Below are 18,189 nucleotides of genomic sequence, written 5' to 3' on the forward strand. Positions count from 1 at the left end.
TTTGCTCAAGGGCCTGACCATGGCCCCGCCCCCCACGTCATCACTCACACCTTCCTCTCACCTTCAGAGCCCTTCTCCTTCCCAGCCCTGCTCTGCCTTCTAGGTCAGGACGAAGTCCACTTGTTCTCTGGACCTTCCCTAACTCCCGAGTTCAAATGAATCTTTCTCACCCCTGCTTCCAAAGCACTCTGCTTTTATTGCTTTCTTTCGTGTATTCACCCTATGATAAGTTATCTGTGGGGAAAGCCTTTGTAAACTGTATTCATCCCAAGTGTAAAGCATTATTTCTCCCTTATAACCTTTCATCCTCTCCCCTTCTGCACCTTCCTCCAAGTACCTATCAGATAGTAGGCGCTCAATAAATATCTCGATGCAAACGACTTTCTAAAATAAACCAATGAGACACTTGAGACGTCATTTTAAAACCTGCCAGACTAAACCCCGCTCAATTCACCGCAAAGGAGAAGCAGGATCGCTGTAGGTACACATATGGCACAGCACTTTCACCTTCAAAAGTCCTCTGTGAAAGAAAGTTAAACCTTTGTATAGCATAGCTATGGGCTGGTTTTTGTTCAGTTCTAAGGACTGCTGAAAGTCTTCGTGGGCTGTTGCATAGTCCTACAAAAAGGAGAATGAAAAAAATAAATAAAGTAGTATTCGTTAGATATTTGGACATGTCCTATTTTCGACTGATAGAGGAAAAAAAATCCCAATTTAGTTTGTGCCCTTTCTGGCTTTAAAGGAAACATTTCATGACCACGAATATTAGAAGAATGTTTACACTGTTTGTTGAAAGAGTTGATTTCAATGACAGGAGAAACTCACAAAGGTTTAATTCAAGCATACTGTCTCAACCACAAAAAAGAATATTATTTTAAATTCCATTAAAGCCATAATCTGTTATAGAGATTTTACAAATTATTTTCTGGTACTAGCATTTTATTATACTGAATTCTAAAATAATTAGGACATAGATCAACCTTAAAATGTGTTATGTTGAGATTTTTTAAATCTACTTTCTTTTGCAATAGAAAAGTATTATTAAACTGACTGTAAGCCCACAAAAATAGCTATGGCAGTCATAAATACCACTCTGATGATAAAAGATAATCTTGCTAGATTGAGAAGCTACAGTCTGGGAAGCCGCATTAGTTCAGGTTATGGTTTTCGGGTTGTGATACCCAAAGGAATTCAAATTGTACCTCTAAGTTTAATGATCACACACTGACAACATGCATACCTGCTTCTCTATGCTGACATTTGCAAGAACAGTTAAGGTATAATCTGTAAACCAAATTTCTCTTCTTCCGTTTCTCACTCTTTCTTTTCTCCCCCAGCCCAGAATTCATTACTGCTGACAGTTCAAGCAAGAAAATGTGTTCCTGGTACTTAATATTTCTCCACTGGGTTCGACTTCAGCTAAAGAAAATGCTTTCATAACTGTCTTATATCACGAGCTATTATTATACAGCCCCAAACCCAAATCTATCAAATAGCAGCTTTCTGAAGCGGAAGGAAAGGCGAAATCTTTATCATCATGAAAGGGCATGTTTTAAGGCAAGAACAATTCACCTCTGATATGAAGTACAGGGTCCCACGGTGTCTGTACAGCCGTGCTGAGGGCTGAAGTTGAATAGCTTTAGTGAGATCATTCACTGCTTCATTAATTCGTCCCAGAGGGGACAGAATCTATAAACCCAAAAATGTAATTAGGGGAGAAAAGTCCCAATGATAGCCCCTACAACTGTCAATGTTTTTGACTTTTCAATTCCGCTTCACCACCCCACATTCACAATGTGACTCTCTCAGCAGTCTAGAACCCTTGACGCCACGTACTATGCAGTGAGGTTCAAAGTCAACAGCTGAGGGGCTGCCGATCTTGTCCAGCCAAGGGGATGCGGATGAACTATGACCATGGCAATTGCCTTGTCATTGTTTCATGTTCTAGGTCAAAGCAGATGTTGCTTTTCTTGAAGTGTGACCATTTGTTCCCCAACCTATCATTTACCTTTCAAAACAAAATTTGGCATGTCAAATTAGTCTGAAAGATAACTTTGAACCATTAAAATAGAGGAATTGTTAAACACAGATTGGAGTCCTCCATGGTGTCTAGCTATGCCGTCTGTAGTATTAAGTGCTGAGTGGCAATTTCTAGGATTCCAGGTGTTTTGTAAGCCCTCTTCTGTGAACGACTCTCAACTCGTCTCAAGATCATCATCAGTCATGATCTGCAAGGCCGTGAAGAAACATCTGCAGGCCTGTTCTGAATGCTCTTTTGATCCAGCAATCGGTTGTGTTCAGGCAACAATGACAATACAGAAGACAGCTCAGAATGCAGAAGTTCACCCAAATGACATAAGAAAACCTAAAATGGGTATCAGTATTCATGCAATCAAGCTCAAGCAATTTATCCGGAACAAATGTCCTTAAATTAGGGTTAATTTTGTTCTTATAATAGATCATTTCCATCAAGTTTTACTAACTGGTTTCCTCCTCTGCAGGAACTTAAAACCAGCAAGAGAGAGAAGATTCAGGCAGGCACATCACCAGGGGCAAGAAAGCTCAGAGAGAGGAAAGAAATGGAAAATATGCCCTTAGAATTCAAGAAGCATAGTGGTCTAGGGTTATATTTTCAAAGGAAAAACATCCCAACCCAGTATATTAACCCCTAGAGACATTAAGTGAATTATCACACCCCAGCACAACAATCAATATGCATAATAATGACCAGAGTAACTAAAAAAGGTTAAATTATGTTCACTAAATATAGACTATTTCAGAAAGTATAAAAGTGAAAGGTTTCTTATAAAATAATTCCTGACATATATAAATGGTATCCTGTAATTTAGCTGGAAGAATCACTATGTCATGACATTATTGCCTGATAATGCCAGAAAAGGGGGATAGTACTATATATTTTTAAGATCATTGGAAATCACTTTTCTGATTACTAACATCATTTGGGGTACACAACTAGCTTTTTATTAGATATACAAATTTTTTAAAGCTGCTAAATCAGTCTTCTTTCTAAGTGTGCTTAATTAAATTCATGCTTTATCATAACATTTCAGCATAGCATCAGCATAATGGCGGGGAAAAGCACAGCACCCCCTCCCTGGAGCAGAAGGTCAACAAGTGAGCCACCAAACGCTCACCCTAAAAACCAACAGGACTCTCGTGCAGCAGCGAGCAGATTACGGTCACTTAACCCTTAGGGTTACAATCCAAAAGTGACATGAGAAAACGAATTCTTTCATTAATTAAGAAGGAATTTCCTTCAGAAAGCCAAATTCCCAATAAAACAAAAAACTCATTTTAAGAAACTGAACTGTAACTTAAGATACTATAATTTTGAGAACAAAAACATCACATATGCAGTTTTAAAAATACTAAAACACTTAGCGTGCCCTTTGCTTGCTAAGTTTTCTCCCCCAAGAGAGGAGGAAAAAGTCATTTGTCCCTTTAGTCCTACCATGAAATCCCACCAGATCAGAAAATTAAAAGTTACGTTTTATTCAGATTGAAAACATGAACATAAATTCTAAAGCATTTCATATGGTTAAATGTGCAGTAAAATAAATGTAACATGAAACCTGGATAGTTTACTATTGTTTTATGAAAATGGTAAAATGGACCCATTTCGTTTAAAAACATTAAAAGGGGTGCCTTTGCACACATTCCTTTCTCTGGCCTGAACGCCCTTCTCTACCTTGCTCCCCAGGACATGGTTTCTGACCAGCTCCAGCATCACCTCTTCAGTGAGGCCTCTGCAAACACCGCCCACGCCTCTCCCCTTGCCAATCTGTCCCAGGGCTCCAGCAGACCATGCTTCTCTGCTCCTGACCAAGCAGCCCCTCTCCCAGTGTCCACTGTCACACACGTTACCTGGAACTGTCACCACGTGTTGCCCCTCTGTCTCCACCGTGAGTCCCAAGTTCCAGTTATGGTCATGTCTACATGTCTGATCTACATGTCTATGTAGATAGGTTTATCTCATAAAAATTACATACAAGTGTGCGTGCACGCACACACACACACACACACACACACATGCTTCCAAAGGCTGTAAATCTCATTTGACCATACTGTCATATTGTTTTGCTAAAGTACGTCATGTATACAATAAACACGGTGACATATTTTTCAACAAACATTGACAGTGGTAGTACACATCATAACTGTACACCTTAATACTAAATGTTACTGTTATATGTTAAATCAGGAGTATCACTCGGCCCATAGTTTTCTAGTAATTTCAACTGTGTTTAAAGGCGTTATGTATGTATGGAGGAAAACACAATAGGTTTACGGGAGTTTTAAAATTTCTCAGTAATAAAATAATAGGAAAGAAATCTGAGATTCGACTAATCCAATAACAACAGAGGGAAAAAGAAAACCACACTCACTTCTGCTCGCTGCTCAAATACCTCTGGACGATCTGGTTCCAAGGTAATTACTCGGCTCAGTTCGAACAGAGCAAGCTCAGCATTCTTAATGTCCTTGAAAAGGCATTAGCTTAGTATGAGATACACTGTTCCTCAAAACCAGCTTGAATAGATTTTCTGAAAAAACTAATAATTTAGCAATGACATAACTACTTATTTAGAAATAAATATGAACTTAGCTTCTAAATAAGAGATAGGCCAAGTTAAATAAGCTCTATTACAATTATTTAACTCACTCAAGTCTACCTACCCATCAACAGCACATGGGACCTGGCTACCTATCCCAAGTTCCACAGAGGGCAAGACATTTTCTCAATTTAACCTATTTAAACACCACATCAACAAATTTCAAGGGATGAGCATATGGACACCAGTGTGCAAAATGGTGCTGACCAGTGGCAATGTGGGAACAGAGTGGAGCCGTGTCAGTATCAATCAAAACCCCTAGGCCTATACACCTACACCTGGAGAGGTCTAGGTACACCTGTTCTCTTTAAAATTTACACATTACTTTATGTCAAAAATATATGAGCATGTTACTTTTACATTAAAAGTGCATTGAAGACACAAGCAAATTTCACATCAAGCTGTAAAATTAAAAGAGATGAGAATGAGGAAGAAGCAGTTTATCACTGACCTTTACTAGGGCAACTTAGGTCATTTACTGATGCCCTGAACCTAACTAGGTTATTGATGCTCTGAATGTAACATTGTTTCCTTCTTAAATGTCTTCATTCCCAAATCTGAGTTCCTGCTCAGTCTTCCTTCTCAAGTCTCAGAAATATACAAATATTATACAAGATTTCTCCAGTAGGCCAGCAGGCAATCAGGACAGTTTTTTTTTTAATTGGCAAAGATACAAAAGTGACATTTCTCCCTCAAGACTTAATTTCATTTGAATATTTTAAATATAAAATAATAGAAAAAGTTTACGTAGAATGTTCAAGACTGAAAATTTGGACATCTGATCTTAGACCACTTCATTATTTACTATATACTCTCAGGAAAAGTCTTCATTTTTATACCATAGTGCCTTTGTTTGACCAAAATATATTGGGTTGACCAAAAAGTTCATCTGGGTTTTTCCATAACATCATGAGACATACTGTTATTCAAAACCAGCTTCAATAGGTTTTCTGAAAAAACTAGTAATTTAGTAATGACATAACTACTTATTTAGAAATAAATATGAACATCTTATGTAAAAACCCGGAAGAACTTTCTGGCCATCCAATACTTATTATAACCTTCCTCCTGCATTCCTCAGAGAAATAAGGGAAATAAGGCTCCAAAGACATATCTATCTGGGAAAGTATAATATAGGGTAACAAATTAAAAATAAATTTTGCAAAAAAACCTTTGTTCTTTTATTCAACCTTTAAAAATCGTGGAAGGAACTCAGATTCTAAGTCCTACTACACTATTGATGCCCCGTCTCTCTTTTACAGCAATGAGTGTTTCTCAGGAATTCAGTCAAGGTCTCGTGTTTTTCTAGGCTTATGTCCAGCTCATCATGAAATAAAGTTTAGGCTGCCAAAGGCTGTCCTTTTGGAATAGAAAGTAACCTCAGAAGACCTGGGCAGAGATACCCATCCCCCCACGTCCCAGTCACTTGATCTTGCAGAAGTCCCCTACGGCCATGGTCTCATCTGTGAACTGGAATGACACCACTGCGTGTTCCCTCAGAGCCCGGGGAGCGGTGAGGGGCTCTATGGGAACCCTGGTCCGAGTCCGGTCACGTAGACACTATGGCAGGCGTAACTATTCCATACTCACATGTAATCCCTTCTTTCCATAGGCTATCCCTCGGCCATAAATTGCACTAACCAGATCAGGTTCCTCCTATTCAGACCAAAACAGAAACACGTCAAAAGCCATAAACAAAACAAAACAAAACAAAACAAATCAGTTTCTGCTTAAAGCACGTTAATGCCACAAATGACAGCTCTACATTATGCTACCACTACTCATGTCAGTCAATACACAGTCCCCAACCACAAAAGTCTATATTTTTAAAGCTCATTTGAATGAGACATGAATAAGAGTTTTACATCAAAAAAAAAAAAACACTTAAAAATAGAGAAAACCAACATTACTGAGCGCTGTGCTAGCTTCTTTCGCACAGTCGTCTTACTTAAAATGCAATCCTCTCAGCAACTCTATGGCGGGCAGCACCAGCAAACACAGCTCAGAGAGAAAATGGAGGTTCGGAGAAGCAGATACAGCAGTAAAGGGCCTGGGTGATGCCCCCCCTCCTAGTTTGTCTGCTTACAGGTAGTCATGAAATAATCTGAAAAGGAGAGAACCCGTCGGAGCCAGCACAACAAGGAACAAGAGGTGAGTCGACTCCACAGTCTGTTGGGGATTAATACAGTCCTTTATTCTAACGGGTCAGAGCGAGAACCAGACCCTTTCTGCAACCTGCTCCCATGTGGACTGGATGCAACGCCTCTCAGGCCCAAGGACAGAGCGTCTGCTGCCCCTGCCATCAAGTCCCTACGCGTGGGGCAGTGGTATGAACTCCGGTCTGCATTTAACCTGTGCAATTCTTAGCCTCTTCTCTGAATCCTTCCCTGCATATTTAAGAAAGAAGAGTACACAGACTCTGGCTATAAGGTCCTGAAGAAAGAACTTGACAGGACTACAGCAGATGAGCTATTATTTTACAGGCTAATCTATTATCAGTTTCAAATCTGAGATAGGGTGTCTGCGGGTATTGCCGAAAAAGACACATCAACTTCAATGATAAGAAAGTGGGAAAAAATAAAGGATACAAAGCTATACACTGAAAAACAAAAAAAGGCTACTATAAACAGAATCAGGTACATCACCTCAGGTAACAAGTGGGTGCATTACTGGCTACAACCCAGCCAGCAGATGGGCCTCATGGTATGTGGAAAATTGGAAAAATTCAAGTAAATAATTACAGATTTCTAGCTTCTCATGAAAAATAAAAGAATCCAACAATGACAGACCCACATTTGGGCATGGGAATGTGAGAACGTGACAGAAACATAGGCACCGCTGCCTATTTCGATGAAGGGTGTGTATTCACCAGCTTACCATGAGCCCACCCATTGTCTCTACACTACATCAATTCACTTTGCTCATTTAATGTGCTTCTCTGTCTGGCTCCCAGAGAGTTTTGGATTTCTGATTCATAATGTATGTGTAACTGACATGAAAGGTTGTCCATGCTATTTGCTAAATGGGAAAAAGTATGAGTTACAGGACGAGAGAGGAATGGTAGTCACTTCTTATAAATAATACTTATATAGGATTGTATGGGTCAGTAGGTGCACAGAAAAAAAGCTCTCCAAAATACTAACAGTAGTTTTCTCTACAGAGTGGGATTACTAGGTATCTTCCTATTCTGCTTAATACACTGATGCGTTCCTTTTAATTGTTTAAAACAAACACACTTACAGTTATAATCAGAAAAAAATGTGTTAAGTAAGACGTATTACAGAAAATAATAGAAAACTCTACTGTCAATTGAAAATATTGTATTTAAATAAAGAGAAAATTTATTATAAATTATAGAAAATTTAGGAGGTGAAGAAAAGCACAAAAAATAAGGTAAAAGGCACCCTACAATCCTGTCACCCAGACATAACACTTTAAACATTTAAATATTCCTCTGGAGACTTCCCTGGTGGCACAGTGGTTAAGAATCCGCCTGCCAATGCAGGGGACACAGGTTCAAGCCCTGGTCCGGGGAGATCCCACGTGCCGCAGAGCAAATAATCCCGTGCACCACAACTACTGAACCTGAGCTCTAGAGCCTGCGTGCCGTAACTACTGAGCCCGCGTGCTGCAACTACTGAAACCCGCGCTCCTAGAGCTCGTGCTCCGCAACAAGAGAAGCCATCGCACTGAGAAGCCCACGCACCACAATGAAGAGTAGCCCCAGCTCGCTGCAACTAGAGAAAGCCCACGTGCAGCAACGAAGACCCAACGCAGCCAAAAATAAATAAAATTTAAAAAATAATAAATAAATAAATAAACACATAAATATTCCTCCTGGCTTAAAGAAAGGCAGAGCAAGTAGTTTGAGAGAGGGATACAGGTACAGAGGGTGAGGAGAAGCAGGAAAAAGAGTTCCCCACTGAGGAATCAAAGTCAGACGGTCTTCACGCTTTTCCCTAGCAACGGCACCTGCCAGAGGACAGAACAGTCAACAGAGCAGCACCTCAGCCAGGCTGGGTGGGGCTGGTGAGCCCACGCAGCTCACGCCTGCTGATGACAGGCCTCCAGGGAGAGGAAACCCTGCTTTCAGAGAAGCTTTTCTCCTCAACTGAGGAAAATTTTATAACAGATGACAGGAGGTTAGTTAGAAAAAAGTGCATTTAAATAACGAGTTATTCTACTTGCGTGACGGACATCTACATACACCCTGTGGCCACCCCAGCCACCCTGGGAGTCGTCCTCATGTCCCCAGCCAACATATCTACTCAAGAAATCCCGGTGCTTTCACCTGCTGATCGATCAGCCACTGCCCAGTTTGCAGCCTTCCTCTCTCACCTGGCTACTGCAATGGCCTTAAGCACGCTCCTGTTTCTTCCCGTCCAGTCTCCAGGCCCACACTAAGCCACCTCAGGGTGATCATGGCACTCCCCTGACTGAGACTGTTCACTGCCCCCCAGCTCCTACACTAGCAAAATTAGAACACTTTCACTCTCATCCACAGTAAGAAATACATTTCACACCGTAACCCAGTACACTCATACGTATATACATAAACATACACACAAACACATTAGAAACAAAAGTTTCACTAACATCGCATCAAGAGCCTTACTACACACAGTGTAATCTGGTATTTCCTCGTCTGGTATATTTCATTTAAAAAAATGCTAGCCTTGACTCACCAATTAACTTCAGGGCCCACTAAAGGGTAGCGCCTCATAATTTGAAAAACAGTGAGGTAACATCTAAATGCCTTTGCAAAAAGTACTGACCATTTTCCTGCCTCTCTGTTCACCTCCTTTCTCTGTCCCACTCACAATTCATACTCTAAAAATTGGCTTAATGGGGGCTTCTCTGGTGGCGCAGTGGTTGAGAGTCCGCCTGCCAATGCAGGGGACACGGGTTCATGCCCTGGTCCGGGAAGATCCCACATGCCGCAGAGCAGCTGGGCCCGTGAGCCATGGCCGCTGAGCCTGTGCGTCCGGAGCCTGTGTTCTGCAACAGGAGAGGCCACAACAGTGAGAGGCCCGCGTACCACAAAAAAACAAAAAAACAAAAACAAACAAACAAAAAAATTGGCTTAATGGGACTTCCCTGGTGGTCCAGTGGTTAAGACTTCGCCTTCCAATGCAGGGGCTGTGGGTTCCATACCTGGTCGGGGAGCTAAGATCCCACATGTCTCACGGCCAAAAAACCAAAACATCAAACAGAAGCCGTATTGTAACAAATTCAATGAAGACTTCTAAAAAATGGTCCACATCAAAAAAAAAAACTTAAAAAAAAATAATAATAAAAATTGGCATTACTTAGTAGTTTCCTAGATACAACAGGGTCTCCCAAGCTCGGTGCATTTGCAAATGCTCTCATCTGCCTGAAACACCCACCCCCGGCCTCTGTGCCCAAGAAAGTCCTTCAGTCCTTGAACCCTCTCTTCTGATGCCTTCCAGATGCCCCTGGAAAATAGATATGCCCCTCTCCTCTGTTCCACTATATGTCATAGGAATGTGAGCCATTCATTCAACAAATATTTACTCAGGGCCAGCTAGGAGCCATGTCCCGGCCCATGTGCTATGAATACCATAGTAAGCGAGAACCAACACAGAAGGCAAAAAAGATTCTTGTCTTCTTGGAGCATAGCCAAAGAATCACAGACATAAACGTAAAGTTACACCTTCAGTAAATGCTAGAGTGCTTTTAGAAAATGTATAAAGACTTAAACAAGGTTAGGAAGGATTTCCTACGGAAGAGATACCTGGGCTGAGATCTGTAGAGGATAGGGGAATCCCAGAATGACTGGTCCAGGCAGCGTGGGCAGACGGTGCAAAGGCTCAGAGGGAAGCGGGGAACACGGCATCTCCAAGCTGAGGTTGGAAAGGCAGGTAGGGACCTCAATAAGGATTTTTATCTCTAACCTAAAAGTAGCAGCAAAGTTTATGTGTGTTTAAAGTACATGTTTGTATGGTGTGTACATGTGCGTGTGTGTGGAGGGTGTGAGGAGAGAAGCCAGGAACCGAGAGCCCCATCTGTCATCTGGCATATGGAAGTGGCTCAGCCCTGGTTTGAACAGAGCCGGGAGTAGCAGATGGACAAAGGAGACACTTAGGAGGCACACAGACAGAGCTGGTGATAAAGTAAGTGGCACACATATGTGTGGAACATGTAGCCTCACATAACCCTGTGCCATTCATTGAGCTTGGCGACACTAGGATACGAGTAGGAATTCTTTTTCAGTTGTGGCTGGGGAGGATCTGGTGGGATCAGAGGAGAGCAGGCAGTCGATTTGGAACCCGTAATACTAGACTATAACTATGATAACTACCGCAATAACTAAACATCCTTCTGTGCGGTTGGAAGAAAATTCTGAAAAGAAGAGTCAGTCGAATGGAGAAAACCTAAATACGTTACAGATGCACGTGTTTGTTTTCTCTATTATTCAATTTACACGTTATTTTTAGAATTTCTTTCCAACAGCGTAGAAGGAGCTATAATTATTGTGGTTGTTACCACACAACAATACAGCCTAGTATTACAGGTTCCTAAATTTAAATAGTAGATTTTATTGCTTTTTTTGATTGATACAATTTTATTACTTTATCACTGGCTTTGGATATTAACAAGTCAAAACTCTTTCTTTATGAAATGTCACAATGAATTATTGTTTCAAATAAAAAACAATATTTATTTCTAAAAACAAATTGAGCTCAGAATATCATTTCAAAGTATTTTTGAATACACAAGTCTAATAATATTTACACTTTATAAAGTTTTCAGAATTTTAAATGAATTAAATTAAACTAATATTTCAATCGTCCAATATTACTCACTTTATGCAAATGCAAAATCATGGTATAATAAGACTGTAATCTTACTGGATCATGTCCACTTAAATGTCTCAATTCTCAAAAGAATCAATTTTTTTAAACCCATAAAAGTCTAATTTACCATCTTCATTATATTATTTACATAGTGATTTTAAAATTTACAAATATTTATTTTTCCACCACAAGGTTGGCTTTTTGTTAAAACTCGAAAGTCACTGGATCAAAGACAAACGAATAAGTCAAAAACGTCACTGCACAGCAATGTAACAAGGATTAAGTTCTGTGTAAGTGGCAGGCGCACATACATATGTACATAAAAGATGGTTACAAGATCATGTGCAGAGGAATGTTTTACACTTTGTCTGCTAATGCAAAGTTCTTTCATGAATTCAATTCCACCAGAATCAGATCAGAATCAGATGAGCTCAAGGTCACACAGCTAACAGCAAAGGCCAACTGCCTCATAACATTGTCACAGCACTTACATCACCCAGCCCTGCATGAGCATCAAAGCAGCACAGACATCAGGAAAGGGTCCCACTTTCAAGAACACTGTGATGGAGGTGCGGACACATGTGGAAGTGACACAAGGACACTGACGTGGAGACAATACTGACTGATACGCTTTTAAAATCAAGAGGTTCCAATGAAGACGGACAGATCTATTAAGTCTTGAAATTGTGCTCAGTTGGAAACCTTGATGCTCAAGTAACACTGTATTCCTTTATAGACGTGCCAAACAACCCATACTTGGAAAAATATTTAAAGGAACAGTTTGAAACAACAAAGATTACGGAAATAGCCTGTAAGTTTGTTCTCTGATGCTGGAGCTAAGACCACAAGAAAGTATAAAGGCTTTACATCAAAAGGTCACTCTGGAATACGAGTGGCCCTCATGCATAGATCCAAATTTCACGTTAAATGATCTTATATAAATGGTGAATATAATAAAATCCTAGCCCCCATGGCCCCATCTGTCTTCAGCTTTCTATGAATGGAGTCCGATTCTATGCACTCCTGCTTCACCCTGGAGTTCGCGGGCTGTCCAAGAGAAACACTTTGTCGGGAGATAACAAGCTAAAAAAAACTGGAAAAGCTTGTCTGTGAACAGTTATCACTGAAGATTTGTTAAACGATGTTTATTGGCTTAAAAATAAAGAGTTTTCGCACACATGGAAGGGTCCTGCAAGGAACGGATGAACATCTGATAGCACGTACTGACAAAAAAATGACCCTCTGGTGATGCTGAGTTGAGTCCTAACTTGGCATCCCTCCACGCTTGAAGAAACTCTTTACCACTATTCTGAATACTGGATACGAAAAAGTATTGCTGGGGTAAAAATCAGTTTCATTACTGCAAGACCCAGTATTGCTGCATTTGCCAATAAAAGAAAAGGAAGAGCAGTTAGATTTAAAGAATGGTCATACTTTAAAAATACAATATAAAGAGACTGATTTATGCAAATTCCGATTCATGGTAAGAAAAGGAGTTTTGTTCAATTAGAGAAGTAGCAATAACTAATCTTTGGACACTTGATACCACGTGGTTGTACAATTTCTTGATGAGATTGGCTATCAAAAATTTGAAGAAATCAACGAAAAGCTCTTAAACAGGAATTATGTGCATCAGTTTCAAACATAAAGCCTAATATGGAAAAGTTATGTCCAGAAAAGCAGGATCAAGTCTCATTAAAATTTTAAAAAAGAATTTTAGCACTTAATATCAAATCTTTGTATTTTGTATTTATCATAGTCATATAACATAAAGAAAATGTGACAGATTTTCACCAAGCTCTATCTGGATGGCTCTGAATTTGCTCCTGCTAACTCCAGTGTGTCAGATTTTCCACGTGTTATAATGCAGAAAAGGCTGGGAAGCACCGAAACAAAGGGGAAGAGAGACATCCCCAAGAAGAGTACCAACAGGAAAGCCAAAGGCATTGAATTCCCATGTAGACGTGTTATGAATGACAACGCAGTCTTGTCTTCTGCGGGCCCGTAGCATTTGAACTTTCTGCTGCTCCACCATCCTCTATTCCTGCCCCATCGTAGCTTGAATCACCAAAGTCACCAGTCCAACCTTATAATCCACACATTCTCAAAGAAAAATTTACCAGTTGAAAGCAACCCAACGCAGATTGATGAAAATGTTATATCAAACTTCAATATATTAATATCTTTTCTTAGCACAAAGAGAAAAATTCTGATCTACTTTCTGAATGTTTTACATATGTTTTACAATAATAAATGGACAACAGAGATATTATGGAGTCACTAAAATTATGATTGTAGAGAAAGACTGAAAAACATTTATAAAATTAAGTAAAAAAGTAAAACAAAATAGTACATAAGTTCAGATTATAAAAAACAAATGCATACTTTGAAAAGGTCGTAAACTTAAATAATGGTAGAGTGGCAGAATTAGGAAATTTTTTATTCCTTAAAGTTTTTTCTTTAACGTTGTTATATTGCCTTCAGCTAGACTGATAACAATATTTTTCAAAAAGTTAAATGATTTTAAATAATAAATAATTTAAATATAAATAATAAATAATACGTCTGCAAGCCTGTACTGTTGTCCTCTGTTGGCTACCGAAAATTAACTGACATTTGCTCCTATAAATGTATCAAAACCTCCCTTTCAAATCAGGGTGTTAAAGTGCTTTCTTACCTTTTAAAATACTGCAATGCTAAACAGAAAGGCAATTTTTAAAACTTTATAATCTACCCATCGTACTTTAAACTCCACTGAAGAATATTATGCCCTATGACCATTCAAACACATAGCCGCTTGGATCTAAGCACTTTAAAGTAATAACTATAAAAATATCTTATTGATTATTTGAGAGTGAAGATAGAATTGTCAACATAATTAATCATATGTTTAAAAAGAGAAAACAAAAGCAGAGCAAAAATTTCAAAAATAATACTTTAAAATTAAGTCTGCCTGCTGGATTGTAAACTATCTGTTGGCTCTTACTGTATTAGCACAGATGAATATGCCAGAATGGTCCTTTGAATAGCTGAAATTAACTGAGCACTTACTATGTGCCAGGCAGCTAGTAAAGTACTTTTAAAGATATTTCATTCAAACTGAATGAGAATATTTTTGGAGGTAGTTATTATTATGCCCATAATCCAGGTGGTTAAATAACTTGCTAGTAAACAGCAGAGTAGATGAGAACTTGGGTATTTCTAACTCTACTTGACCCTGCTGGACAGAGAATGGATAATGGCCAGGCATCTACCAGAGTACAGTTAAATCATGACCCGAGATACACAGCCAGCTATGTCAGGCTGCATTGCAGGTCTCCTATGCAACTCTTATACTTGCGTATGAAAGCACTTGGTCTGTACCGGATTTTAACACAGCCAGCAATCAATAGAGGCCCAATACTTCCACTGAAGAGTCTCATAATTATACTTTAAGGTGAGAAACAAATCCACGAGTGGACTTAAGCATGCAGATCAACTCCTGCATGGAGAGTAAATATCCGTAGCTCCAAGAATTTCCAGTGTCCACATCTCATGGGAGATATCAAGGTAGAGAGGAAAATGAACTGAAGCTAACGTTTGTCTTTTTGAAACTTGGTTTGAATCTCACCTCTGCCACCTGATGGTGGGGAGACTACAAGCAAATTGCCTGATCTCCTTAGATCTCATTTTCCTCCTTTAAAATAAAGTAATATGGCAAAGATTAAATGAGAGCATGTTACAAGGCCTGCACTCAGAAAGTGCTCAGTCAGGGCTGATTTCCTTTACTTTCTTGTAAAATCTTAAAATCCATGTTTTATTGCAGCACTTTAGCTATGCATAAGCCCATATTTTTGTCGTGACTATAAACTTGCAATTATATAATTAAGAAGAAAAATTACCTGAAGCATTGTTGAAAAATGTCTTATTGCTTCATCATAGAGACCACTGCCAATCAACACATATGCAATAGCTATGAAAAAATACAGAAACATTAAAGGAACGAATAAAGGATCTCAGACTGAAATTGGTAACTAAATTCTTTACCAAATCTTAAAAGGCAGCTCCGAGGGCTAGAAGCAGTTAAAGAAAACCTAGAAGTTAATAAGATGTAATTGAATTCTCCTACCACTCAGCACTTGCTAATCAGTCTTCTAGTTCCATCTAGATTTAAATTATTAAAGCCATCTATAAAACATCTGCCTACAAGAAGTAATTATCTTTTTCTGAGCCCATTGCTCACTTTCAAATACTAAATAATCCTTACGATGTTTCTTATCTATATATACAAAAGAGCTAGTAATAAGCCTGAATAATATCCATATAACATGGCAATGTGACTTTACTGTGAAAGTTAGAAGAAATACCCAAATAGCATCACATATCTCGATTCCTGCAGGTGCTGACTTTACTGCCAATTACCTAGTAAGAACAAAAACAGAGGCTCCAATTAATATATATTAATATAATGCTTAACTGTAGATATAATTCACACCACTGCAAAAGACCACTGGTCTTTTCCCTAGCTCTTCTATTCAAAATATAGTCAAGACACTACTCAAAATATACTTTAAAGATCACAAATAGTTTTTAATCAAATTGTTTATGTAAGTGGTATTTTGAAATTAGAGCCATGAATATCTCTTAAAACATGGCACAATTTTGACTAAACTTTTTCACCTGTCAAAAAACCCAATAACTTTTAATATTCTAGATTACATTTTTATCTATATTTGCCCTAACTCTCTAAAGTCCCAAATATCCCTGAAAAATTGTATTCCTAACTCAGTATAATACTATTTTGATCCTATTTCTTTGCGTAAAAAGCTTTATGCAACCCTCTAATTCAAGGACATAATTACGTGTTTAAGAAGATGGGTAACTAAAACTTTTAATGTCATTCAGAGTTTAAATTCCTTGACAGTAAAAAGTAGTCAAACATTAAATGCAGAAAGAGATTTAGAGTATCTTTATAACTAACCTGAGAAAAGTAAAGTTCAGAAACATCGAGTATCATAATAATACAAGAGCTTTTGGGGGCATTCATCAACATGAAAAGAGGACTGTTTTCATCCTAATTTTTTTGAAAAGATAATTAAGCTCAAACTCCTATTCAGAATAATGGGAATGGATACTATTCAGCTAGTTGTAGCAGACAATGAGATAACCAGAGACCTCTTCAGTGGGGATCAGCGGCATTAGTAGTAAAAACAACAACAACAACAATAATAGTTACATGTACAGTACTCTTCATACGTGCCAGGCACAATCCTAATTATATACATGTATTATAACCCATTTACTCCTTAATTGCGGTGAGGTAGGTACAACTGTCATCCCCATTTGCAGACAAGAAAATGAAGCATTTAAACTGTCCAAAGACAGCATGCAATGAGACAAAGGAAACAGGCTGCCTGGCTTCAGGACCCACCCTCCTCACCAACACGCTACCCTGAGAGAAATCTGGGCTGCACTGAAACTACTGTGCATGGGGCCGGACCACAAAATGGTTTGAATTCCTTGATGATTGGATGAACAGGGACTGAAACATAAACTTGTGCATTTTTGAGTGTAGGAAGATACTTTAGAAAGCCAAGATCTGGGCTCAGATTCTGGCCCTGCCACTCGCTGGCTGTGTCACCATGGGGACCTCAAGTCGCTCTCATGACTCTCTGGGTCTTGCTTAACAAGCCTGTAGAAAAATTTCTTAGATTCCTTTCAGATCTAAATTTTCAGAATTTCCTATCTATCTTCCCAAAATCAGTAAATATCTGTTGAATGAACAAATGAATAAGTGACCCATAAGAACAAATACGGCTTTAGCGGATAAATGTTATACTTAGGAACATGTTGAAAATTGTCATCCTTGGCTAGCCTACTGAACTCCACTCAAATAAAATCAAATGCAGCTCTCAAATCTTTCCATCTAAAAGTAAATATTTTTTGAGAAAAACCCAAAAGTATGCATTAAAAAGTAATCTAAATCTTGGACAAATATAAATAACTATTCGTACTAGGATCTAAATTTGGTTGTGGGAGTTCAAAGACATAAAGAAAAAACTAGGATAGCTGGAATCTCCCAGAAATTGTTAATAGCCAGCAATTCCACATCTCCCCACAACATGTATGGTGACAGAGGTCATTTTTCCAAGAAAAAAAAAAATACTGAGGTTCAAAAGCTCCTAAGCCAGCTCAGGGCCTATCCTATCCCAGGGTGTACTAGGATTATTCTTAGAGCACAGGACAGGCCTGGCACACGTTAGGCTCTTAATTCATTATTTAATAAATGAATATAAGGCTGAACAGAATCCAAGGACTGCAACAGAGACCAAATCTGATGCCTTAAAGGATAATTAATTCTCAAAGCCCACTCAAAGAATATAAACAAAAAGTGATTAATACTTTCAAAATAGTCAACTCTCAATTATCTGCACTAACAAAGGAAGAAGCCAATACAAGAAGTGCTCAGTCTTAATATAAAATGCATATGGCAGAAGAAAGGATAAAATGGTTATGTGTAAATTAGACAGAAAAAAATTTCTGCAGGTGCTTTGGGCCACCAGGCAACCTGCGGGAGCACGCACTTATGTGAAATCTGTCCAGCTGCAGTGTTCAGTCCTCTGTTCAATTTTGTTTCCACTCTTTCAAGTGTGAGCTGACCAGGCACTGATGGAGACACACCCAGAGCATATCAGACACTGGCGAAACCAGACTGTTTTAAGACATGCCTTGAACAAGCCAAACTGCATGACCCATTTGCA

At 38.9% G+C, this 18,189-nt stretch overlaps 1 protein-coding gene across 6 annotated transcripts in view; it reads right to left on the reverse strand.

Annotated features, from left to right (window-relative positions):
* TTC13 (tetratricopeptide repeat domain 13) overlaps window positions 1-18,189 on the reverse strand; it is a 67,693-nt gene that overhangs the window by 30,738 nt on the left and 18,766 nt on the right. For 2 of the 6 annotated variants that reach the window (XM_081246451.1, XM_081246450.1), the window contains exons 4-8: window positions 15,331-15,401; window positions 6,222-6,287; window positions 4,407-4,499; window positions 1,573-1,689; window positions 508-618 (exon numbers count right to left, since the gene is read on the reverse strand). In XM_081246451.1, the coding sequence (XP_081102577.1) occupies window positions 508-618; window positions 1,573-1,689; window positions 4,407-4,499; window positions 6,222-6,287; window positions 15,331-15,401 (458 nt within the window). The remainder of the gene's footprint in view (window positions 1-507; window positions 619-1,572; window positions 1,690-4,406; window positions 4,500-6,221; window positions 6,288-15,330; window positions 15,402-18,189) is intronic. The other 4 variants (XM_081246453.1, XM_081246452.1, XM_081246455.1 and 1 more) reach the window with 2 other exon arrangements.

The sequence above is a fragment of the Mesoplodon bidens genome (assembly GCF_964165515.1).
Source record: "Mesoplodon bidens genome assembly, chromosome: 1".
Taxonomy (NCBI): Eukaryota; Metazoa; Chordata; class Mammalia; order Artiodactyla; family Ziphiidae; genus Mesoplodon; species Mesoplodon bidens.